Source organism: Impatiens glandulifera, chromosome 3 (genome assembly GCF_907164915.1).
Source record: "Impatiens glandulifera chromosome 3, dImpGla2.1, whole genome shotgun sequence".
NCBI classification, from domain to species: domain Eukaryota; kingdom Viridiplantae; phylum Streptophyta; class Magnoliopsida; order Ericales; family Balsaminaceae; genus Impatiens; species Impatiens glandulifera.
The window spans coordinates 19,647,203-19,673,591 of record NC_061864.1 but is presented as its reverse complement, the minus strand read 5'-3'; the positions used below and the strand labels follow the sequence as shown (position 1 = coordinate 19,673,591).

General features: G+C 26.3%; 5 protein-coding genes and 1 pseudogene across 5 annotated transcripts in view; 2 read left to right on the top strand and 4 right to left on the bottom strand.

Annotated features, from left to right (window-relative positions):
* The first annotated feature begins 1,707 nt into the window (after positions 1-1,707).
* Positions 1,708-2,723, top strand: LOC124929943 (phenylacetaldehyde reductase-like). Its single transcript, XM_047470321.1, has 4 exons — positions 1,708-1,864; positions 2,290-2,459; positions 2,536-2,659; positions 2,716-2,723. Exons 1-4 carry the CDS (start codon positions 1,747-1,749, stop codon positions 2,721-2,723), a joined length of 420 nt encoding a protein of 139 aa, XP_047326277.1. The 5' UTR covers positions 1,708-1,746.
* Positions 2,724-2,761: 38 nt separating this feature from the next.
* LOC124930820 (phenylacetaldehyde reductase-like) lies at positions 2,762-3,168 on the top strand. Its single transcript, XM_047471181.1, has one exon. It carries the CDS (start codon positions 2,806-2,808, stop codon positions 3,166-3,168), a length of 363 nt encoding a protein of 120 aa, XP_047327137.1. The 5' UTR covers positions 2,762-2,805.
* Positions 3,169-6,127: 2,959 nt separating this feature from the next.
* Positions 6,128-9,951, bottom strand: LOC124929941 (phenylacetaldehyde reductase-like). The gene is made up of 6 exons (XM_047470320.1): positions 9,945-9,951; positions 7,545-7,717; positions 7,273-7,461; positions 6,990-7,152; positions 6,707-6,896; positions 6,128-6,510 (listed from the first exon to the last, which is right to left on the bottom strand). The coding sequence occupies exons 1-6, from the start codon at positions 9,949-9,951 to the stop codon at positions 6,366-6,368; spliced, it is 867 nt and encodes a 288-aa protein (XP_047326276.1). The 3' UTR covers positions 6,128-6,365.
* A 2,348-nt stretch (positions 9,952-12,299) lies between these two features.
* LOC124930824 lies at positions 12,300-15,901 on the bottom strand (annotated as a pseudogene).
* Positions 15,902-18,207: 2,306 nt separating this feature from the next.
* On the bottom strand, positions 18,208-20,282 carry LOC124930823 (phenylacetaldehyde reductase-like). The gene is made up of 5 exons (XM_047471184.1): positions 20,144-20,282; positions 19,175-19,347; positions 18,903-19,091; positions 18,463-18,815; positions 18,208-18,388 (listed from the first exon to the last, which is right to left on the bottom strand). The coding sequence occupies exons 1-5, from the start codon at positions 20,259-20,261 to the stop codon at positions 18,244-18,246; spliced, it is 978 nt and encodes a 325-aa protein (XP_047327140.1). The 5' UTR covers positions 20,262-20,282; the 3' UTR covers positions 18,208-18,243.
* A 1,380-nt stretch (positions 20,283-21,662) lies between these two features.
* Positions 21,663-26,389, bottom strand: part of LOC124929940 (phenylacetaldehyde reductase-like) — a 29,762-nt gene continuing 25,035 nt past the window's right edge. Inside the window, exon 6 of the mRNA XM_047470319.1 lies at positions 21,663-21,807. Within this exon, the coding sequence (XP_047326275.1) occupies positions 21,663-21,807 (145 nt within the window). The remainder of the gene's footprint in view (positions 21,808-26,389) is intronic.

The following is a 26,389-nucleotide window of genomic DNA, read 5'->3' as shown; positions in this document are numbered from 1 at the left end:
TTTAATTTTAATTTTAATTCTTAATTTTAAACCGTTTACAAAATATAATAATTAAAATTAGACCCATAATTCATTTACAATTCTAATTACCAACCACATCATAAAATTATAAATTTCCTTATCTAAATTCCAATAAAATTTAATAATAACTTTCCTCACCTATGCCATTTATCTTTATTAGAAATAGGTCACGTGTACTTTATTATAAATTCCACTTGTCTCCGTTAGAATAAGTCACTTGTTATTGTTAACTCATGCCACTTATCTCCCTTAAAATAAAACATTTATCACCTACGTATGAAAGCCACCTATAATTTATATATGAAGCCACCTATAATTTATATATGAAGTCATTTTTATTTTATTTTTAAAATTTATTTGATAAATATTATTTCGTATGTCGGTATATATATACCCATACGTCAAAATGGTGAAAATCTCATACTTTTAAACCTATCTTACCATTATTTGAATTATCGAAAAAATAGAAAAATGACAATTTTATCACTGAACTATAATGGAATATTTACGTAAATCACTGAACTAATTTTTGTTCGCTCATAACACTGAAGTTGAGATTAATATTCATCTATGTCACTACTCCACCAAACCTATAACCCCGTTAAATTTTTGTTAAATGAAACGAAATATTGAATTAACATGTCATTTTTTTCAATTAATATATTGACATGTCATTTTTTTAATTAATATATATTATATATATTTTTATTTATTTAAAATTCTAAATAATAAAACATTTACAAAATCATTAATAATTTCTCTCTCCTACCCTAATTAACTAAATCTATCATTCTCCTTCTCTGATTCACCTAATCAATCAGATATAGATATAAGTAAATAATATCCTAAAATAGAGATAAGTAAATAATATCCTGATATAAGTAAATAATATCCTGATAATACATTTTTGTTGATAATATAAACTTTAATCAACCAGATAGATTCATCTTTTTAAAACAGAACAATAATCCAGAAATATAGGAAGAGAAAGGAGAACAAACTCTGAAGAGATAATGAAGCATATAAGAAGAGAACAAGAACAATAATCCTTTGAAGAACAAGAATCGGAGAAGAAGAATGGTGGATTTAGTTAATTAGGGCTGGAGAATGAAATTATTAATGACTTTGTAAATGTTTTATTATTTAGAATTTTAAATAAATATAATATATATTAATTAAAAAATATGACATGTTAATATATTAATTAAAAAAAATTACATGTTAATTCCACCTATCGTCTCATTTACCAGAAACTTAACGAGTTAGAAAGTTGGTGGAGTAGTGACATAAATGAATATTAATCTCAACTTTAGTGGTATGAACGAACAAAAATTAGTTCAGTGATATACGTGAATATTCCATTATAGATCAATGATAAAATTGACATTCTTTCCCCGAAAAAATCAATATTACTGTCCGATACTTTTTATATACCTAGAATTTCAATAATTTTGTAAGCTTTCCATATATAAATACATTAAACCATAATTTAGTTTAAGAACATAATCCTGGTTTAAGATATATTTGAGAGAATATATTAACTTATATTTCCAAATTTAATATTCTAATAAATTAAAAATAAATATATTTTACGTAATTTGAGTATAGTAAAAGTGAGATGGGATCCAGCCCAAATGAAGTGACATAATCTACATAATAGATAAAATGTATTGAAGATAAAGATCAAGATATTCAAGATCAAGATTAAGAGAGAGAGAGAGAGTGATGACCGGAGAAGGGAAGACTGTTTGTGTGACCGGAGCATCGGGATTCATAGCTTCATGGCTGGTCAACCATCTTCTCCGGCGAGGATACACAGTCAACGCCACCGTTCGCGATCTCTGTAAGTCAACTTTCTTCCGTATACAATTTCTTTATTATCAAATTCTACACTTACAATAACCCACGAGGTAGTCTAGTGGTCAGAGTTGTCTTAAGAAGTTTTGTTCTCGGTTCGATTCCATCCATCGCTAAACGACTTTAGCGGATTAAATTAATTTTATTGCTATTAATTATTTGAGAATAACCCTTTTTTCAGAAAATAAACATTATTTCAAAAAATATATATATTATTTGAGATTAATCTGAATCTATATTGAGATTTATATTATATATAAAAAAAAGTTCATTGATAAAGAAATAAATAAGAGTCTTTCAACTTTAAGAAAAATATAAATAGAACTATAATCTTACAAAAAAAAATTCTAGTCTAGGTCCTTGAACTTCATATATCTATGTTTTACATTAATTTATTCACTTAATTCATAGCGGATCCGAAGAAAACAGCTCATTTAGTTGCTTTAGATGGAGCAAAAGAAAGACTTAAATTGTTCAAAGCAGAATTAACAGACGAATGTTCGTTCGACGAAGCGATTGAAGGATGTGACGGCGTATTTCATGTGGCCTCTCCATGTTCATTAACCTGCAAAGATCCTCAGGCATATTCAATTATTATCTTTCAAATGATTTAATTTTATGATTCATTTTGATCAATATAAATATTAATACATGCAGGTTGAACTAATTGATCCTGCCGTGAAAGGCACAATCAATGTACTCAATTCTTGTGCGAAAACTCCTTCGGTTAAACGAGTTATTTTAACTTCGTCGATTTCAGCTGTTTCATTCACTGCCAAACGTTCGTCCGAGGGCGTACTCGATGAGACTTGGTTTTCTGACCCTGAATTTTGCAAGGAGAATAATGTAAATTTAATCTCATTAAGAAAATACTATAAATTTGAATTGAAAATACATTTTATAATTCACATACATATATATTTTTTAATGCAGTTGTGGTATATGCTTTCGAAGACTTTAGCTGAGGAAGCAGCGTGGAAATTTGCGAAAGAGAAGGGAATTGATATGGTTGTGATAAATCCGACAGTGGTTATCGGTTCCATGTTGCAGCCTACGGTTAATTTAACTTGTGGTCTAATTTTGGACCTTATGAATGGTCTAGAATCTTATAGAGATCTTGTTGGATGGATTAATGTTAAAGACGTAGCAGATGCTCATATTCAAGCATTTGAGATTCCTTCCGCGAATGGAAGGTATTGTCTTTCTGAGAGGGAACTACGATTATCAGATGTGGCAAATGTACTTATTCAACTATATCCCTCTATCGCTCACCGACTTCCTCTAAAGTAAGATTTTGTTCTTAAATTTAAATCAAATTATGTAACATGCATAAATGAAAACACATTTATTTGGTATAGGTTTGAAGACGACGCAGGATTTGCGCCACCTTACCCGGTATCGAATGAAAAAGCTACAACTTTGGGCATGAATTTTATCCCTTTTGAAGTTAGTCTCAAGGAAACCGTCGAAAGCCTCAAGTTGTTGGGATCCATTAGTTTCTAGCTTTTTGGATCTTATTTTATATTAGGTAAATAAATATGAAAGTTGTTCTAACTAATAAGTATCTTATCTTTTGTAAGTTTCAAAAACATGCTTTATGTGTTTGTTTTATTGTTTGTACTTTTATATGTTGTTTTGTAATATTGTCATACAATTTAAGTTGGTTCTTTCTTGAAAAATTTCAGATTCCTTTAATTAAGTCGAGTTATTATTTTTAGCACTACATCGTTTATTTTATTAAATAATATATTACAACATAATCTTTCACTTTATTTAGAATATATGTAAGAATATGTTTGGAAGAGTGAAATTGAAATTAAATTGACAATTCTTATGTTTAAAAAAATAAAATAATGTTAATATATATTATATATTTTATTACAATATTGGTTTTATACCCCCATTAGGATAACTCAAATATTAATAAATTTTTTAAGTTTTGATTTTTGTTAAAAAAATATCGATTCAGCATTTTATTTCATATATATTAGTTCAAATGTTAACTTAATAAATTAAAAAGAAAAATAAAATATTAGTTTCGATACATATTCTAAAACTAAAGTAGGGCACATGTGCATCTAAAATTCTTACAAAAATGCATAAACAAAATTACAAAAGAAAATGCATAAAGATGTGTTTAGTGTGCTTGACTTTTATTATTATTATTATTATTATTATTATTTATTTATTAGATAAATTAATAACTCTTAAGTCTTAGCTATAATGAATTAAATGTATATCATAATCAAATGGTTGTTAGATATTGCTAACAAGGAACCGAAAAATTAAATTTCAGGATAAAATTGGCAGGTCATTCCCCTTGAGACAATTTGATTGGTTTTAGATTTTATATATATATTTAATTATATAATAAAAGAAGGAAGACTATATGGTTGAAAGTTGAAACAACTTATACCTCTTATCATTTATATCTTAACAATTTATATATTTTTTAAAAATAAAATACTTGTAAGACAAAATATATATGATGCCTATAAAATGAATGGACAAAAGGTATCTAATATTAATTAATTACTGAATAATTTGATAAAGATGAGCGGAGAAGGAAAGACAGTTTGCGTGACCGGAGCTTCAGGCTTCATAGCTTCGTGGCTGGTCAAGCACCTTCTCCGGCGAGGATACACCGTCAACCTGAATTTTTGTTACAGACCGGAGAAGAAATTAAAGACATGGTGCTAGAGTTAATAGCACATAATTAGATGCACATGTGCCATACTTTAGTTTTAATTTTTAAAAGTTACTTAAATTAGTAATTTCAAAACATTTTTAAGTGACCTTTAAAAAAAATATTGGCATGGCTTTACAACAATAAAAACAAATACCAGTTTAATTGCACATGAGTTAGTATTTTTAATTCTTTTAAAACACTGTGTTTCGTTTCTCTATCAATGTACGATTAATCTCCGCGGGTTAAGTAAATAACCCACAAACAGTACTTTTAATTTTATAGGTTATTAAATGAATACTTTAAAATATTTTTATATTAACTTTTGATTTAAAAATAAATAAAATTGATACAATTTAGAAATAAACAAAAAAAAAATAATCACTTTAGTTACACATGTACCAGTAACATTAGTTACACATGTATTTTTTTTTTTTAAATTCTATAAAAATTATTTACTTGTAGAGAGTGTTAAGAGTAAAATCACTACAATTAGACTTACTTTGTTTTACCCTAACAATGTTAATATTTTTAGTCGAGACCGATCTTACTCTAAAGTTCACATCTCTACTATGAGACAATCATTTTGCATATTTGTACATTGTCGTTTAGTTAGACCATTTTTATATTAATGAATTTGAATCAAATTATTTAAAGAAAACTTAGTGAAACTAAATATTAGAAATAAAAGTAAATGAGATCAATTATATAAATAATGAAACGAAAGACTCATCAAGTAAGAAAGATATTTAAAAATAAATAGTTAGTAGCAAAATAATTAATTATATAATATATATATTTTCTTATTATAGGACAACTAACTCAACTCATCCAATAAGTAAAATGAGTCGAATATATTTAGTGTTAGTTTAGGAATAGGATTGAATTAATAATATTGATGTTAGGGATTAATATATATAAGAATTTGGCTCAAATCGGTGAAATAAAATATCAATTATCCTTTTAATTAAATTTATAATAAAATGAGGATTTATGTTTTCTCATGTTTTCAAATTAAGACCTATATATTCTATTATAATACCTTCTAATTTGAAGTAATATTCAAATCTAAATATCTAAACTTGACTTCACCACTTAAGTTGACCCAATTAAATAAACTATCTAAATATATATAACAATGTTTTTGTGATCAATTTATTCAATTCAATTTTTTTTTACAATCCAGTTGACATCATAGGAGCAGTTATTAATTGTTATATTCTCAGGAGTTTTAATTTCTTTAAAATGAAACTTTATTCCTTTCTTTATCATCTTAAAACTAAATAGGACAAATTATTTGACCTTTATAGAATGTTTAATTTGTAACAATAATTTATTTTATATGAAAAATGTGATTTTAGTAAAATAAAATTTTGTTATGTAAAATTTGTTAATTGTGGTATAATTTGTTTATTTATTTTTAACTTATGTAATTTTTTTTTTTGTCAATTAATGTATTTTATTTTTTCACAGTGTGTTACACATCAAAAAAATCAATAAATGAAATATATATATTATACTTAGATCTCTAATTAAGCCCTTAAGCTTAACATTTCCAATTAGACAATTAAGTTGTAAACTTATTAGGATATATGTACCCACATCCTTGATGAATGATTGGATTAGAAAAAAAAATAAAGCATACAAGATTGTGATGAAAATGTGTCACATTAACGCGACTCTAGGAGACTTATTACTTATTATCACGAGAATTTACAATTCTCATTTTATAATCTTATTAAAAGCACTTTAAATTTAAATTAAAGTTGAATTATGATTTTAAAATGATAAAAAAGACAAACTAGAAACTAACTAATCCCATCTCCTTTAGGCTTTCAACAGTTTCCTTGAGGCTGACTTCAAAAGGGATGAAGTTTATGCCCAAAGTTTTCGCTTTTTCCTTTGATACCGGGTAGGGTACCGAAAATTCGTCATCTTCTTCCCACCTGCACCATATTATGAAAACAATCAATGCTTAACAATTATGTTAGAACATTGAGAAAATACTTAAATTGTTGTGAAAACATATATATGTTTTTTTGGTGAATTAGGTTTTGGGATTATGGTATGATAATGTTTATTAAAGCATGAGGATGAATTAGTTATATGGGGTGGGTAAATATATATGAAAGAAATACATACTTTTGAGGAAGTCTTGTAATGAAAGAAGGATAAAGTTTAACGAGTTCATTTGCGACATCCGATAGGCGGAGCTCTCGCTCAGAAAGACAATATCTTCCATTCGCCGAAGAAATCTCAAATGCTTGAATATGAGCATCCGCAACGTCTTTAACATTTATGCATCCAATTAGATCTTTATATAATTGCAAACCTAATTATTAAAAAGACAAAAGAATCAAAAGCAAGAGAATAAGATGCATTTTGCAATATATCTATTGTTACATTTAAATATAACACTACTTACCATTCATGAGATTCAAAACAATAACACAAGTTAAATTGAGCGATGGGTTAAACATAGAACCGATAACCGCTGACGAGTTTATCACAACCATGTCGATTCCTTTTTCTTTTACAAATTTCCATGCAGCTTCCTCCGCTAGAGTCTTTGAAAGTTGATACCACAACTTTATGTTGAAAAACATTTATATTAGAATATATTTTTAATATTTTGATTTCTTATATTAACATTAATACTCTTTAATTTCAAATACAATTTATGTGTGAAAAATGATCTTATTAATTACCTTATTCTCCTTACAATGTTCGGGTTCAGAAAACCAAGTCTCGTCGAGCACACCTTCGGATGAACGTCTAATTGTGAATGAAACAGCTGTAATCGACGATGTTAGAATAACCCGTCTTACAGAAGGAGTTTTCGCACAAGAATTTAGTACATTGATCGTGCCTTTCACAATTGGCTCAACTATTTCAGCCTGTATTGTTAATTAATACATATTTTAGAGGAATATTGTGAAAGATGAGGACTAAATAATTTGAAATAAGAACAAGTGCATACATAAGGATCCTTTTTGGTGGTAAATGTACATGGAGAAGCAACATGAAACACACCATGACATCCTTCAATCGCTTCATCGAAGGAACAATCCTCGGTTAAATTTGCTTTGAACAATTTTAGTCTCTCTTTGGCTCCATCGAGCTCAACTAAATGCTTGGTTTTCAGGGGATCGGCTACGTATCAACATCAACAAACTAGTAAATATCGAGCTCCAAGGTAACCCTCTCATAATATATATTTTTAACAATCAAATCAGTAAATTCATTAATTAAAATATTAAAATATATCTACATTAAAATTCAAAAAATATATTTTGTTTTCTTCCATTTAAAATATATTATATTCAAACACGTGATCTTTGATATCTTAACACCTACCCTTAACCTTGCAATAAGACTTTTGATAAAAATTTCTGAAAAAATAAAAAACATATCAAGATCTTGCTAGTAACTCTATTGCGATCATTTGAAAACATTTTTGATATCTTAACACCTATAATTTATATATGACTCATTTATTTTTATTTTTTAATTTAAATATTACAATTACATATATATATATATTTAATTAAAATATATTATTTCCATATTTTAATAAATTTTGAAAATTTAATACTTTAAACTATCTATACCTTTTATTTAATTATCACAAATATCAACATTTTAATATTATGAAACACATACCCAATATATATATATATATATATATATATATATTAAAATTATAAGGTTAGATTTGGATGAATAAAATTGAAATTAAAATTAACATTAAATTATAATTTAACTATATTTAATTCTTATATTATATATTAAAAATAATTTGAATATATCAATTTAATATTTAATATGTTAACTTGTTATAAATTATAAAATAATAAAATATTTTTCTAAATAAATATAGAAAAAATAAATATTTAGAATTACCATTTCGAACTAAAAGAAAATTAAGAATTATAGAAACACTAAATTGAATTTCATTAAAATTTTAATTTAAATTCTTAATTTTAAATGAGTACCAAACATAATGATTAAAATTAGACCCATAATTTCAATTAGAATTCTACTTACCAACCACATCATAAAATAATAGATTTATCTAAATTCCATTAAAATTTAATCATCTAATAATAAGTTTCCTCACCTATGCCACTTATCTTTATTAGAAATATGTAACTTGTACTTTATCATAAATTCCACTTATCTGCATTAGAATGTGTCACTTGTCTCCCTTAAAATAAATCATTTATCACCTACATATGAAGCCACCTATAATTTATATATGAAGTCATTTATTTTTATTTTTTAAATTTAAATATTACAATTATAAATACAATATTTATTTTTTAATTGATAAATATTATTTTCTTATGTTGATATATACCAATATGTCAAAATTGTGAAAATCTCATATATATATATATATATATATATATATATATATATATATATATATATTACACCTATCTTACCATTTTTTGAATTACCGAAAGAGTGTCCGTTATTTTTTATATACCTAAAATAAACTCTTAACAATGAAATATATTATGTAGAGACAAAATATTTTAAATAAATACAAAAGACTTAGAAAAGTAAATATGATATTTTACATATTTAGTCATCCACTATTTTAAATAAATACAAAAGACTTAGAAAAGTAAATATGATATTTTACATATTTAGTCATCCACTATGATTGAAATCAAATCGTTTTTTTAATGAGAATTAATGATGAACCTATAATTTTTAGTTTTAATAAGTTTTATCTATTTAACTCGTTTGGATTGGTATGATACGCTTTTTTAATTAGTTCGGATCAATATTAAACATTTTTATTTGTTTAACGTGTTTTTGACTTATTTAATATTTTTTTTATCATTTGAATATATTTTTGACATATTTAACATATTTTGACATGTCACGTGATTAACTAATTTAATTAAGGGGGTAAGTGATTCGATTTGGTCGGTTTATTGACCAAAATGTACAATTAAATCGTTAACGTCGGTTTACTAAATTTCAAAGTGTTGGTTTATCGGTTTGATCGGTTAAGTTTGAAAGGTTAGAAGTCCGATTTGATCGAATTATTTGGTTTGATCCATTGACAAATTTGTTAAAATATTATATATATATATATATATATATATATATATATATATATATATATATATATATATATATATATATATATATAACAACCGATATCTATATATTTAATACCTATGAACAAATAAAATTATTATAAATAAGATCAGTAATATAATTTAATAATCACTAGCATAATTTTCAAAACACAAATACATAATATTTTTTTCTTACTAAACGTCACAATAAAAATAAGTCAACAATTTTTAAATTAAATTTGTCTACTAATAATAATTAATATATTTAATAATCTACTAACAAGTCATGATATACTCACATTCTTATTAGTTTAAATATATGTTATAACATAATAGTTATAATATATTACTCATAATTGTCGGTATAAAGTTTAATTTTTGTTTGTCTTATTTAAATATTACTTTTTAAACATTTGGTCGGTTTAAACGGTTTGAGCGATTTCGGTAGCGTTGAACCAACGAATCGAATCGTTGAGATCGGTTTGATAAAAATGAAGTCGTAATGAACTTGGTTTGGCCGGTTCGATTTGATATTCGGTTTGGTTTGAACGATTTTGATTCGGTTTGAACGGATTGGTCGATTTATTTATGCCCTTAGATTTATTAGGTATTGATTTGTTAATTAACACATACTTTTCTTTTTTTTTTTTTTTTTATCAATTTAACATGTTTTTCACCAATATGACAATGTAAACCCATCATATCCTCACCCAAAATTCAACATGTCAAATACTTTTTTTTTTCCTTTTTAGGTTACTTCAATAGATAATTTTAAACATTCTGATGAGTGAAATTTTGTTGCAAAAAGAATAAGAAAAATTGGTGACTTCAAAACAATACAAACAAATACCATATTAGTTGTTCACGTGCCCAACTTTAGTTTTATAAGATACTTAATTATGAATATAATTTCAAATACTTTTACTTAAACTTTTGTTAGAAAGAAAAAATGATATGTCTTTACACCAATAAAAATAATACAACATTAGTTGCACATGTGACCTACTTTAGTTTTTATAAATTTACTTAAATAAATAATTTCAATATTTTCACATGAACTTTTGTTACAGACCGAGAAGAAATTAAAGACATGGTGCTAGAGTTAATAGCACATAATTAGATGCACATGTGCCATACTTTAGTTTTAATTTTGAAAGGTTACTTAAATTAGTAATTTCAGACATTTTTAAGTGACCTTTTAAAACAAAAAAATTGGCATGGCTTTATAACAATAAAAACAATTACCAGTTTAATTGCACACATGAGTTTGGTATTTTTAGTTTTTTTTAAACACTGTGTTTTGTTTCTCTTTCAATGTGCGATTAATCTCCGCGGGTTAAGCAAATAATTCACAAACGCAGACAGTACTTTTAGTTTTATAGGTTATTAAATGAATACTTTAATATATTTTTAACACATGTACCAGTAACATTAGTTACACATGTATTTTTTTTTTTAAATTCTATGAAAATTATTATTTGTAGAGTGTGTTAAGAGTAAAATCACTACAATTAGACTTACTTTGTTTTACCCTAACAATGTTTTCACATCTCTACTATGAAACAATCATTTTGCATATTTGTACATTGTCGTTTAGTTAGACCATTTTTATATTAATGAATTTGAATCAAATTATTTAAAGAAAACTTAGTGAAACTAAATATTAGAAATAAAAGAAAATGATATCAATTATATAAATAATGAAACGAAAGACACATCAAGTAAGAAAGATATTTAAAAATAAATAGTTGTAACAAAATAATTAATTCTATAATATATATATATATTTTCTTATTATAGGACAACTAACTCAACTCATTCAATTAAGTAAAATGAGTTGAATATATTTAGTGTTAGTTTAGGTATAGGATTGAATTAATAATATTGATGTTAGGGATTAATATATATAAGAATTTGTCTCAAATTGGTGAAATAAAATATCAGTTATCCTTTTAATTAAATTTATAATAAAATGAGGATTTATGTTTTCTCATGTTTTCAAATTAATACCTATATATTATATTATAATACCTTCTAATTTGAAGTAATATTCAAATCTAAATATCTAAACTTGACTTCACCACTTAAGTTGACCCAATTAAATAAACTATCTAAATATATATAACAATGTTTTTGTGATCAATTTATTCAATTCAATTTTTTTTTACAATCCAGTTGACATCATAGGAGCAGTTATTAATTGTTATATTCTCAGGAGTTTTAATTTCTTTAAAATGAAACTTTATTCCTTTCTTTATCATCTTAAAACTAAATAGGACAAATTATTTGACCTTTATAGAATGTTTAGTTTGTAACAATAATTTATTTTATATGAAAAATGTGATTTTAGTAAGATAAAATTTTGTTATGTAAAATTTGTTAATTGTGGTATAATTTGTTTATTTATTTTTAACTTATGTAATTTTTTTTTGTCAATTAATGTATTTTATTTTTTCACAATGTGTTACACATCAAAAAAATCAATAAATGAAATATATATATTATACTTAGATCTCTAATTAAGCCCTTAAGCTTAACATTTCCAATTAGACAATTAAGTTGTAAACTTATTAGGATATATGTACCCACATCCTTGATGAATGATTGGATTAGAGAAAAAAATAAAGCATACAAGATTGTGATGAAAATGTGTCACATTAACGCGACTCTAGGAGACTTATTACTTATTATCACGAGAATTTACAATTCTCATTTTATAATCTTATTAAAAGCACTTTAAATTTAAATTAAAGTTGAATTATGATTTTAAAATGATAAAAAAGACAAACTAGAAACTAACTAATCCCATCTCCTTTAGGCTTTCAACAGTTTCCTTGAGGCTGACTTCAAAAGGGATGAAGTTTATGCCCAAAGTTTTCGCTTTTTCCTTTGATACCGGGTAGGGTACCGAAAATTCGTCATCTTCTTCCCACCTGCACCATATTATGAAAACAATCAATGCTTAACAATTATGTTAGAACATTGCGAAAATACTTAAATTGTTGTGAAAACATATATATGTTTTTTTTTGGTGAATTAGGTTTTGAGATTATGGTATGATAATCTATATATATATATATATATATATATATATATATATATATAATGATGCTTAATTTTTAAAGTGTCCGGATTGCCGGGTCGAGAGCTGTGGTTAATTTGGATACTTGGGTCGGATTGTGGGTTTACCCGTTTTTAAATTTAAAACGGTTAAAAATAAAATTAAAAATGCTAGAAGTATGTTTCGAACTTGCAACCTAACAAAACAAGTACAACTCTTTAACCAACTAAGCTACAAAGACTTTATATTTTAAATTCAACACCAAATTTGATAAACGCGGGACGTTTTAACATTAATATAAGTTCAATTTTTTAACTAACTAATCTATATATATATATAATGATGCTTAATTTTTAAAGTGTTCGGATTGCCGGGTCGAGAGCTGTGGTTAATTTGGATACTTGGGTCGAATTGTGGGTTTACCCGTTTTTAAATTTAAAACGGTTAAAAATAAAATTAAAAATGCTAGAGGTATGTTTCGAACTTGCAACCTAACAAAACAAGTACAACTCTTTAACCAACTAAGCTACAAAGACTTTATATTTTAAATTCAACACCAAATTTGATAAACGCGGGACGTTTTAACATTAATATAAGTTCAATTTTTTAACTAACTAATCTATATATATATATAATGATGCTTAATTTTTAAAGTGTCCGGATTGCCGGGTCGAGAGCTGTGGTTAATTTGGATACTTGGGTCGAATTGTGGGTTTACCCGTTTTTAAATTTAAAACGGTTAAAAATAAAATTAAAAATGCTAGAGGTATGTTTCGAACTTGCAACCTAACAAAACAAGTACAACTCTTTAACCAACTAGGCTACAATGACTTTATATTTTAAATTCAACACCAAATTTGATAAACGCGGGACGTTTTAACATTAATATAAGTTCAACTTTTTAACTAACTAATCTATATATATATAATGATGCTTAATTTTTAAAGTGTCCGGATTGCCGGGTCGAGAGTGGTTAATTTGAATACTTGGGTCGGATTGTGGGTTTACCCGTTTTTAAATTTAAAACGGTTAAAAATAAAATTAAAAATGCTAGAGGTATGTTTCGAACTTGCAACCTAACAAAACAAGTACAACTCTTTAACCAACTAAGCTACAAAAACTTTATATTTTAAATTCAACACCAAATTTGATAAACGCGGGACGTTTTAACATTAATATAAGTTCAACTTTTTAACTAACTAATCTATATATATATAATGATGCTTAATTTTTAAAGTGTCCGGATTGCCGGGTCGAGAGCTGTGGTTAATTTGGATACTTGGGTCAGATTGTGGGTTTACCCGTTTTTAAATTAAAAACGGTTAAAAATAAAATTAAAAATGCTAGAGGTATGTTTCGAACTTGCAACCTAACAAAACAAGTACAACTCTTTAACCAACTAGGCTACAAAGACTTTATATAGTAAATTCAAACACCAAATTTGATAAATGCGGGACGTTTTAATATTAATATAAGTTCAACTTTTTAACTAACTAATATATAATAATGTTGAGTAAATGGATACTTGAGTCGGATTATGTGTTGACCCACCCATAAATTTAAAACGATTAAAAATAAAATTAAAAATGTTATCCGTAATTTTTTTCACGGTTTTTTATATTATTACTCGTGCAAATGCACGGACTAAATGCTAGTGTTTATTAAAGCATGAGGATGAATTAGTTATATGGGGTGGGTAAATATATATGAAAGAAATACATAGTTTTGAGGAAGTCTTGTAATGAAAGAAGGATAAAGTTTAACCAGTTCATTTGCGACATCTGATAGGCGGAGCTCTCGCTCGGAAAGACAATATCTTCCATTCGCAGAAGAAATCTCAAATGCTTGAATATGAGCATCCGCAACGTCTTTAACATTTATTCATCCAATTAGATCTTTATATAATTGCAAACCTAATTATTAAAAAGACTAAAGAATCAAAAGCAAGAGAATAAGATATGCATTTTGCAATATAATGATTGTTACATTTAAATATAACACTAATTACCATTCATGAGGTTCAAAACAATAACACAAGTTAAATTGAGCGACGGGTTAAACATAGAACCGATAACCGCTGACGAGTTTATCACAACCATGTCGATTCCTTTCTCTTTTACAAATTTCCATGCAGCTTCCTCCGCTAGAGTCTTTGAAAGTTGATACCACAACTTTATGTTGAAAAACATTTATATTAGAATATATTTTTAGTATTTTGATTTCTTATATTAACATTAATACTCTTTAATTTAAAATACAATTTATGTGTGAAAATGATCTTATTAATTACCTTATTCTCCTTACAATGTTCGGGTTCAGAAAACCAAGTCTCGTCGATCACACCTTCGGATGAACGTCTAGTTGTGAATGAAACAGCTGTAATCGACGATGTTAGAATAACCCGTCTTATAGAAGGAGTTTTCGCACAAGAATTTAGTACATTGATCGTGCCTTTCACAGCTGGCTCAACTATTTCAGCCTGTATTATTAATTAATACATATTTTAGAGGAATATTGTGAAAGATGAGGACTAAATAAATTGCAATAAAAAAATAAGAACAAGTGCATACATAAGGATCCTTTTTGGTGGTAAATGTACATGGAGAAGCAACATGAAACACACCATGACATCCTTCAATCGCTTCATCGAAGGAACAATCCTCGGTTAAATTTGCTTTGAACAATTTTAGTCTCTCTTTGGCTCCATCGAGCTCAACTAAATGCTTCGTTTTCAGGGGATCGGCTACGTATTAACATCAACAAACTAGTGAATACCGAACTCCAAGGTAACCATCTCATAATATATATCTTTTTAATAATCAAATCATCAAATTCATTAATTAAAATATTAAAATATATCTACATTAAAATTTTAAAAAAAAAATTTGTTTTCATCAATTTAAAATATATTATATTCAATCACGTGATCTTTGATGTCTTAACACTTATAAAAATTTCTGAAAAAATAAAAAAACATATGGAGATCTTGCTAGTAACTCTATCGCTATCATTTGAAAACACTTTTGGATAAGAAGAGGTGGGTAAGAAAGGTTACTAACAGAGATCGCGAACGGTAGCATTGACGGTGTATCCTCGCCGAAGAAGGTGCTTGACCAGCCACGAAGCTATGAAGCCTGAAGCTCCGGTCACGCAAACTGTTTTTCCTTCTCCTCTCATCTTTATCTTTCTTTATCAAATTATTTGGTAATTAATTAATATTCGATACTTTTTGTCCATTCATTTTATAGGCACCATATTTTGTCTTACAAGTATTTTATTTTAAAAAAATATATAAATTGTTAAGATATAAATGATAAGAGGCATAACTTGTTCAACCACAGTTCGTTTAAATTTGCATATAGTCTTCCTTCTTTTATTATATAATTAAATATATATATATATATATATATATATATATATATATATATATAAAATCTAAAACCAATCAAATTGTCTCAAGGGGAATGACCTGCCAAACTTTTATCCTGAAATTTAATTTTGTTGGTTCCTTGATTATGACATACATTTAATTCATTATAGCTAAGACTTAATAGTGATTAATTTATCTATTAAAAATAATAATAAAAGTCAAGCACACTAAACACATCTTTATGCATTTTCTTTTGTAATTTTATTTATGGATTTTTTAAAGTATTTTAGATGCACATGTGCCATACTTTAGTTTTAGTATATATATATTTGTATGAATTTTATTTTAATTTATTCTTTAATTGTTTGTACTGTTCTTCTTTTCACCCAAATTAATGTAAAGAAATCTGAATCTTAAAAAAAAAAAATATATATATATATATATATATATATATATATATATATATATATATATATACATACACATACACATACACATACACATACACATACACATACACACATATACACATACATATATATACATAAATATACATACATATACACATACATATACACATACATATACACATACATATACACATACATATACATATACATATACATGTGTCGAACGGTCAATTTTGGGCTTTTTATTGGAGTCTACTGATTTTAGATACTTCTTTCAAACCTCACAATTTAAGATTACTTGCGGTTAAAATTATACCAAACGAGATTTTATGTTAATGGTTTCAAAACGTGATATTTATAAATAAATTAAATATTTATGTCACTAATTTAATTATCAAATTTTAGTGAATGAAGGATTTTAAATACTGAAATTCGATAGTCAAAACTCTCAATTTATTGCAATTCAATAATTAAATTAGTGACATTTATCTTTTATTTATAAAAGTCACGTAAATAATAAGTTATCAATGTTTGAAACCTTAAACCCTCATTTTGTATAATTCTAATCATAAAAGACCTAAATTTTGAGATTTGAAAAAAAAATATATATCTGAAATTCCACCGCTACTATGATATCATAATTGGTATGTTTGATAATCCATAAATTGGAATTGAAATTGGGTCCAACTTAAATTCTTAAATTTGGTATATCCTTTATATTAAAAATTTGGATGTCAATGTAATTTAATTTATTATAATTTTATAATTCTTAATTCCACTATTTTTATCTTGAAATTGTAATTCTAAATTTTATTATTTTGTATTTTTTAAACAAAATAATTTATTATTTTATTATTTAAAATACGATTAAAATTTTTTAATCGATAATTATTTTTTGAATTGATGATGTTAAAATATTGAATCAATGTTTTATTTACCTTTTTAATTTATTAAGTTAACATTTGAACTGATATATTTTATTAACTTAAGAAGTTAATTAACATGTTAACTAATATTTTTTTTTTTTTAATTTGAAAGTTAAAATGTCGAACCAATATTTTTTTATTTTATGAAAATAAAGTATTGAACCGATATTTTTTTAATAAAAATCGAAACTTAAAAAAATTTATTAATATTTGAGTTATCTTAATTGGTTGTTTCAAACCAATATTGTAATAAAATAGATAATTTATATTAATATTCTTTTTATTTTATTCTTTTTTTTCAAACATAAGAATTGTGATTAAATTATATAAAATAATATAATTGTCTCAAACATGTTCAATGTCAATTTAATTATCGTGAAATTGAAATTATAATTACATTGTCAAATTGATTTCAATTTCACTCATCCAAACATACTCTTATATATATTCTAAATAAAGTGAAAGATTATGTTAATCAATTTCACTCATCCAAACATACTCTTATATATATTCTAAATAAAGTGAAAGATTATGTTGTAATATATTATTTAATAAAATAAACGATGTAATGCTAAAAATAAATTTAAAAAAATATATCACAATAACTCAACTTAATTTAAAAAGAAAAGCAATCTGAAAAAACAAAATAGAACCAACTTAAATTGTATGACAGATATTACAAAACAACATATAAAAATACAAGCAATAAAACAAACACATAAACATGTTTTTGAAACTTACAAAAAATAAGGTTACTTACTAGTTATAACAACTTTCATATTTATTTACCTAATATAAAATAAGATCAAAAAGCTAGAAACTAATGAATCCCAACAACTTTAGGCTTTCGACGGTTTCCTTGAGGCTAACTTCAAAAGGGATAAAATCTATGCCTAAAGTTTTAGCTTTTTCTCTCGATACCGGATAAGGTGGTGTAAATCCTGCATCCTCTTGGAACCTATACCAAAAAAAGTTGTTTAGATTTTATATATTATGAGTCACTTGATTTAATTTTTAAGAACATAATCTTACTTTAGAGGAAGTCGGTGAACGATAGAAGGATAAAGTTGAATAAGTACATTTGCCACGTCTAATAATCGAAGGTCTCTTTCAGAAAGACAGTACCTTCCATTAGCGGAAGGAATCTCAAATGCTTGAATATGAGCATCCGCTACGTCTTTAACATTAATCCATCCAACGAGATCTCTGTAAGATTCTAGACCATTCATGAGATCCAAAATTATACCACAAGTTAAATTAACCGTAGGTTGCAACATGGAACCGATGACTATTGTCGGGTTTATCACAACCATGTCAATTCCCTTCTCTTTAGTAAATTTCCACGCGGCTTCCTCTGCTAAGGTCTTTGAAAGCATATACCACAACTGCATTTAAACAAATATATACATATGAATTAGAAAATGTATTTTCTTAATTTTTGTTTGAAAATGGTTATGAGATTAACTAATTACCTCATTCTCCTTGCAATGTTCGGGGTCAGAAAACCAAGTCTCGTCGATCATTTCATCGGATGAACGTCTAGTTGTGAATGAAACAGCTGTAATCGACGATGTTAGAATAACCCGTCTTACAGAAGGAGTTTTCGCACAAGAATTTAGGACATTGATCGTGCCTTTCACAGCTGGATCAATTATTTCAGCCTGTATTATTAATTAATACATATTTTAGAGGAATATTGTGAAAGATGAGGACTAAATAATTTGAAATAAGAACAAGTGCATACATAAGGATCCTTTTTGGTGGTAAAAGTACATGGAGAAGCAACATGAAACACACCATGACATCCTTCAATTGCTTCATCGAAGGAACAATCCTCGGTTAAATTTGCTTTGAACAATTTTAGTCTCTCTTTGGCTCCATCGAGCTCAACTAAATGTTTCGTTTTCAGGGGATCAGCTACATATATAAACATCAATGAACTAGTGAATATATCTTTTTAACCACCAAAACATTAAATCCGTTAACCAAAATAAATTTACTATAATTAAAATCCAAAAAAACATATATTATTTTCTTCGAATTAAAACATTTTAAGTAATAATTGAACACGTGATATTTGATATTGATGAATCAATTCCTTCATTTCCAGGTTTAGCATAGTCCTCAACCGACACGGGTGGTAGATAAGGTCGAGCTAGATCAACCCTGGAAAAAGAGGTATGGTCCCCCTACCGTAGGTCGTCTCGTATAGGTCTTTGATATGGTTGATAGCTTGAATGAAAGTCATCTCACCTATTGTTGCCTCTTTAGAGCGAATATGAAGCGCATGGATACAAGTTATGCCTTGAAATGAAAGACAATTCCGAATCCGCTTTGTTTACGAACAAGGAAGCTATAAGTAATGCAATTGATTTTGTAGTCAAAGCTAGGACTTGTGGCTCTTATAGATCTAATTCATTGAAATGCCATCCAATAAAACAGAAGAATTATAAATTTCTAAAATAATAGATAGAAATACCGCAAATAAAGCCATTGCGACACCCATTAAAGGAGTCGTTCCCCATCCAGGAGCTACTTTACCATATTCTGAATTCAATACACTTACCATTAACCTTACCACTTGAGCTATGAGTTAACCTACTTTTTCATTGAACAAGACTTTTGATAATGTAATAGAGATTTCATGAGAACTGGATGCGATCATTTGAAAACATTTTTGAATAAGAAGAGGTGGATAAGAAAGGTTACTGACAGAGATTGCGAACAGTGGCATTGACGGTGTATCCTCGCCGGAGAAGGTGCTTGACCAGCCACGAAGCTATGAAGCCAGAAGCTCCGGTCACGCAAACTGTCTTTCCTTCTCCACTCATCTTTATCTTTATCTTTATCAAATAATTATTCAGTAACGTTTTGTCCAATCATTTTATAGGCACCATGCATATTTTGTCTTACAAGTATTTTATTTCAAAAAATTATATAAATGATAAGAGGCATAACTTGTTCAACCACCGACGTTCATTTAAATTGCATATAGTCTTCCTTGTTTTATTATATAATTAAAAATATATATATATATATATATATATAATCTAAAACCAATCAAATTGTCTCAAGACTGACATTTTTTATCCTGAATTATAATTTGGTCGATTCCTTGTTAGCATGTAACAACCATGAATTTTATTTATGCATTTTCTTAAGTAGGACATACTTATTATTGAACTTGCACATGGGGACATTATGGCGTTTTTTTGTTTGTTTTATTTTTATATTTCATTTTTATTTTATTCCATATATTTTGTTGTCATTTATAATATTACCGTTAAGAAAATAAACAAAATATTGTTTATGTAAACATAGTTTAGATAAAATTATTATTATAAAAATTCAATTATTTTAAATTGATTTTGATTGGTAAGATTGAGTTTAATATATATATATATATATATATATATATATATATATATATATATATATATATATATATATATATATATATATATATATATATATATAAAAGAGAATAAAAAGTATTGTAAAAAATTTTAATTATTTTTTCAAATTAATTAATTATTTTTCTTACCTATTAATTAATTTTTAAATATATATTAACTTTTTATGATAACACATGAATATATGTACATCTAGATAGTTGAAAAAACTATTATATGTTCAAAATGAAATGAAAGATCATGTCTTATTAAATTATTCAATAAAATGAATTATGTAATTCTTAAAAAAGGATAATATAAAAAACAAAATAGTAATACTGAACAAATTTACAAGATGACTAATAGATATAAGAATTAATAGCGGTAAAATATGATGAGGAGTGAAATGAGAAAAATAACCGATGATATTTTATTTCTCTTATTAGTGTATTTATACTTATATAAAGTAATCCCTAAATTTTTAGTTATTTAAAATTTCCAGTAGTTAACCACCGTTAACAATAGCTCTAACAATTCTTAGCAGTTAATTAACTGCTTCTAACAACACTTAACAATTAATTAACTACTATAAATCATCTAACAAATTAGAAATAATATATTAATAATTATAAATCAAAGACTTATACTCAACAATATTCGTCAATTATTTCTTTAAATACTTAAGTTTTATGTCAAATATTAAAAAACAAGGTAAAATTACAAACAATAAAACACGTAACATAAAAAGCATGTTTTAAAACGTGCACAAGAAGGTTAATTACTTATTAGTTATATCCACTTCCATATTTATTTACCTAATATAAAATAAAATTCAAAAAGTTAGAAACTAATGAATCCGAACAACTTTAGGTTTTCAACTGTTTCCTTGAGGCTAACTTCAAAAGGGATAAAATCTATGCCCAAAGTTTTAATTTTTCCCCTCGACATCGGGTAAGGTGGCACAAATCCTATGTCGTCTTCAAACCTATACCAAATAGGTTTGTTTTCAATTATGTATTTTAAATAATTTGATTTAAATTTAAGAACAAAATCTTACTTTAGAGGAAGTCAGTGAGCCATAGATTTGTAAAGTTGAATAAGTACATTTGCCACATTGGATAATAGTAGGTCTCTTTCAGAAAGACAGTACCTTCCATTTGCGGAAGGAATCTCAAATGCTTGAATATGAACCTATGATATATACTATAGCGATGAATCCAGGGGATATGAATTAATGAATCCATTGACCAACAAAATTATTGTATCTTGAGATATTGTTTTAGATGAAAAAGTCGGGAGAAGTTTGAAGAGAAAGGCCAAAAACTTGTGTTCATTGGTTACAGTGATGAATCCAAGGGATATCGATTGATGAATCTATTGACCAACAAAATTATTGTATCTCGAGATGTTGTTTTCGATGAAAAAGCTACTTGGAATTGGAAAAGGAAAGAAGTTGAAGACTTGTGATCACAACTATTTACTGATTCAATTGCATCACAAGCTAATACATCCCAAGCTAGCTCATCTCAATCTTCTACACAAGACTCAGAACCTGATTTAGATAGTCCTCCAAAAAAGACCCGAATGGTTCAAGACATTTATGATGAAATTGAGTTTGAATTATTTTCTTGTGAGCCACAATCATTCCAAGAAGCTTCTCAAAAAGAATATTGGCAAAAATCAATGAAGGACGAGTTATCTACAATTGAGAAAAATTCAACATGGGAACTCGTGGACTTGCCAAATGGAAAGAAAACTATTGGTTTAAAATGGGTCTATGGGTCTACAAAGTAAAGTGCAATGAGGATGGTTTGATTCAAAAACATAAAGCTCGACTTGTCACAAAGGGTTATTCTCAACAATCGGGAGTTGACTTCTCAAAATTTTATGCTCTTGTTGCAAGAATGGAGACAATTTGTACTTGTGTAGCCACAACTCAATTGGAGGTAATATATTTCAACTTAATGTAAAATCAACTTTTCTAAATGGAGAACTTCAAGAAGAGGTGTGTGTTGAGCAGCCCGAATGTTTTGATATAAAAAAAAAGAAGAAAGTTTATCGACTAAAAAAGTCATTGTGTGGGTTAAAGCAGGCACCCCGAGCGTGGAACAACAAAATCAATAGTTATTTAATAAAGAAAGACTTTAATCGAAGTACAATTGAATCATCTCTCTATGTGAAGACTATTGACAAAGATTTCTTGATTGTATGTTTATATGTAGATGATCTCATATATTTTTGAACAAACAAAGCCATGGTGGCATAATTCAAAAATCAAATGATGAAAGAATTTGAGATGACATATGTGAGACTCATGCAATACTTTCTTGGTATACAAGTTAAGCAAAGTCCAGGAAGAATCTTTCTATCTCAAGAAAAATATATTGAAGATCTCCTCAAAAATTCAATATGAGTCAATACAAGCCCTCTCCACTCCTATGACGTTGAATGAAAAATTTCAAGTTAATGACGATGGTGAAAAAGCTGATTCAACTAGTTATAGAAAGTTGATTGGTTTCTTAATCTATCTCAACACAAGACCGGATATCACACATTTGGTAAGCTTGCTTTCTAGATATTAAAATGAGCCAAATCAAATTCATTTTGCAGTCGCAAAAAAAATCCTTAAATATCTTAAAGGCACAAAAACTCAAGGCATTGAATTCAAAAAGAAAAGTGAATGTAAATTGATGATCGAAAAAGTACATCCGGTTATATATTTTGTCTTGGATCAAATGTAATATCATGGAGCTCAAGAAAACAGAAATTTGTGGCATTGTCATCAGCCGAAGCAGAGTATATAGCATGTACTGATGTAGCTTGTGAAGCTGTTTGGCTTCAAAGAATTTTAAAGGACATGAAGTTTGAGCAATGTGAGCCGACAATTATTGAACTATTACAATGACAAAGAATCCCGTTTTTCATGCTCGGTTCAAACATATTGAACTACGACATCATTTTATTCGAGATTTAGTTACTCAAGAAGTAATTTCCATGAAGTTTATCAAGACGGAGGATCAGACAGCAGATATCATGACCAAAGCCGTCTCGATTGGCCAGTTCGACAAATTCAAGAAGAAACTCAAAATTACTAATTAAGAGGGGGTGTTAAAATAATAAAAAATTAATAATCTTAAAAAACATTAAATGTGATGATGAAACTCAAGAGTTGAAAATGAAGCGTGAGAGGAAAATGAAGCTCAATAGATGCATTGTTTAATGTCAAGAATTGTATTTACTTAAGTTTTAGATCCTTCTATCTCATCCTTTAAATTAAGAGTCACTCATTAGTTTTTCAAAATCAAAATTAAATGAGTTAACCACCTATAATTTCTATAATAAAATTCTATTTTCTTATTTATAATATTTTTCCGCACAAACCGAAAGACTCTTATTTATTTCTTTATCAATGAAACATTTTTTTATATATAATATACATCTCAATTCAGATTCAGATAATCGCAATAATATTTATATTTTGAAAATAATGTTTATTTTCTGGAAAAAAAGGGTTGATCTCAAATAATTAATAGAAATAAAATTAATTTAATCTCAAATAATTAACTGATCTATCATTTTATCTTATATTGAATTAAATAGCTCTAATAATAAATTAAGAAATAAAGAATATTTGATTGTAAGAGTAGGATTTGACAATAGAGAAATTGTATAATGAAAAAAGTTGACTTACAGAGATCGCGAACGGTGGCGTTGACGGTGTATCCTCGCCGGAGAAGATGGTTGACCAGCCATGAAGCTATGAATCCCGATGCTCCGGTCACGCAAACAGTTTTCCCTTCTCCGGTCATCACTCTCTTTCTCTCTCTTAATCTTGATCTTGAATATCTTGATCTTTATCATCAATACATTTTATCCATTATATATATATTATGTCACTTCATTTGGGCTAGCTGGATCCTATCTCACTTTTACTAAACTCAAATTACGTCAGATATATTTATTTTAAATTTATTAGAATACTAAATTTGGAAATATAAGTTAATATATTCTCTCAACCTCAAATTTGACTTAAATCAGGACTATGTTCTTAAAGTAATTAGTTATGGTTTAGTGTATTTATATGGAAGACTTGAACTTTTTTTCGAAAATTTAGGTATATAAAAAATTACGGACAATAATAATGATTCTTTCGGTAATTCAAAAAATGGTAAGATAGGTGTAAAAGTTATATATATATATATATATATATATATATATATATATATATATATATATATATATATATAACATATTGGTTATACCAACATAAGAAAATAATATTTATCAATTAAAAAATATATATTGTATATATAATTGTAATATTTAAATTTAAAAAATAAATGACTTCATATATAAATTATAGGTGGCTTCATATGTAGGTGATAAATGATTTATTTTAAGGGAGACAAGTGACACATTCTAATGCAGATAAGTGGAATTTATGATAAAGTACAAGTGACATATTTCTAATAAAGATAAGTGGCATAGGTGAGGAAACTTATTATTAGATGATTAAATTTTAATGGAATTTAGATAAATCTATTATTTTATGATGTGGTTGGTAAGTGGAATTCTAATTGAAATTATGGGTCTAATTTTAATTATTATGTTTAGTATCTATTTAAAATTAAGAATTTAAATTAAAATTAAAATTAAAATTAAAATTTTAATGAAATTCAATTTAGTGTTTCTATAATTCTTAATTTTCTTTTAGTTAGTTCGAAATGGTAATTCTAAATATTTATTTTTTCTATATTTATTTAGAAAAATATTTTATTATTTTATAATTTATAACACGGTTAACATATTAAATTGATATATTCAAATTATTTTTAATATATAATATAAGAATTAAATATAGTTAAATTATAATTTAATGTTAATTTTAATTTCAATTTTATCCATCCAAATCTAACCTTATAATTTTAATATATATATATATATATATATATATATATATATATATATATATATTGGGTATGTGTTTCATAATATTAAAATGTTGATATTTGTGATAATTAAATAAAAGGTATAAATTGTTTAAAGTATTAAATTTTCAAAATTTATTAAAATATGGAAATAAAATATTTTAATTAAATATATATATATATATATATATATATATATATATATATATGTAATTGTAATATTTAAATTAAAAAATAAAAATAAATGAGTTTATATATAAATTATAGGTGGCTTCATATGTAGGTGATATATGTTTTATTTTAAAGGAGATAAGTGACACATGAGTTAACAATAATAAGTGGCTGATTCTAATGGAGATAATCGAAATTTATGATAAAGGACAAGTTTCTAATAAAGATACTCTATTGGAATTTAGGCGAAGAAATCTATTCTTTTTATGATGTGTTTGGTAATTATTGAATTGTAATCAGTATTAGGGGTTTAATTTTAATAATCGGGACCATTTAAAATTAGGAATTGAAATTATAAATAGAGTTTCAGTGTTTTAGGGAAAACATATTTTTTGTGGAAAAATTAAAATTTTAATGTTATTCAAACTAATGTGTTTCTATAATTCTTAATCTCAATTTTTATAGTTT

Bases quoted from the DNA above. Each gene is read 5' to 3' on its own strand.
- LOC124930820 (XM_047471181.1), top strand. From the start codon at position 2,806: ATGCAGTTGTGGTATATGCTTTCGAAGACTTTAGCTGAGGAAGCAGCG.
- LOC124930823 (XM_047471184.1), bottom strand. From the start codon at position 20,261: ATGAGTGGAGAAGGAAAGACAGTTTGCGTGACCGGAGCTTCTGGCTTC. The intron at 19,348-20,143 runs GTCAGTAACCTT...TTATATATGTAG, and splicing joins TGCCACTGTTCGCAATCTCT to CTGATCCCCTGAAAACGAAA. The intron at 18,389-18,462 runs GTAAGATTATGT...TTTTTGGTATAG, and splicing joins GTTCACCGACTTCCTCTAAA to GTTCCAAGAGGATGCAGGAT.
- LOC124929943 (XM_047470321.1), top strand. From the start codon at position 1,747: ATGACCGGAGAAGGGAAGACTGTTTGTGTGACCGGAGCATCGGGATTC. The intron at 1,865-2,289 runs GTAAGTCAACTT...CTTAATTCATAG, and splicing joins CGCCACCGTTCGCGATCTCT to CGGATCCGAAGAAAACAGCT. The intron at 2,460-2,535 runs GCATATTCAATT...TAATACATGCAG, and splicing joins TAACCTGCAAAGATCCTCAG to GTTGAACTAATTGATCCTGC.
- LOC124929941 (XM_047470320.1), bottom strand. The intron at 6,897-6,989 runs GTAAGTAGTGTT...TTTAATAATTAG, and splicing joins TGTTTTGAATCTCATGAATG to GTTTGCAATTATATAAAGAT. The intron at 6,511-6,706 runs GTATGTATTTCT...AATATGGTGCAG, and splicing joins ATTACAAGACTTCCTCAAAA to GTGGGAAGAAGATGACGAAT.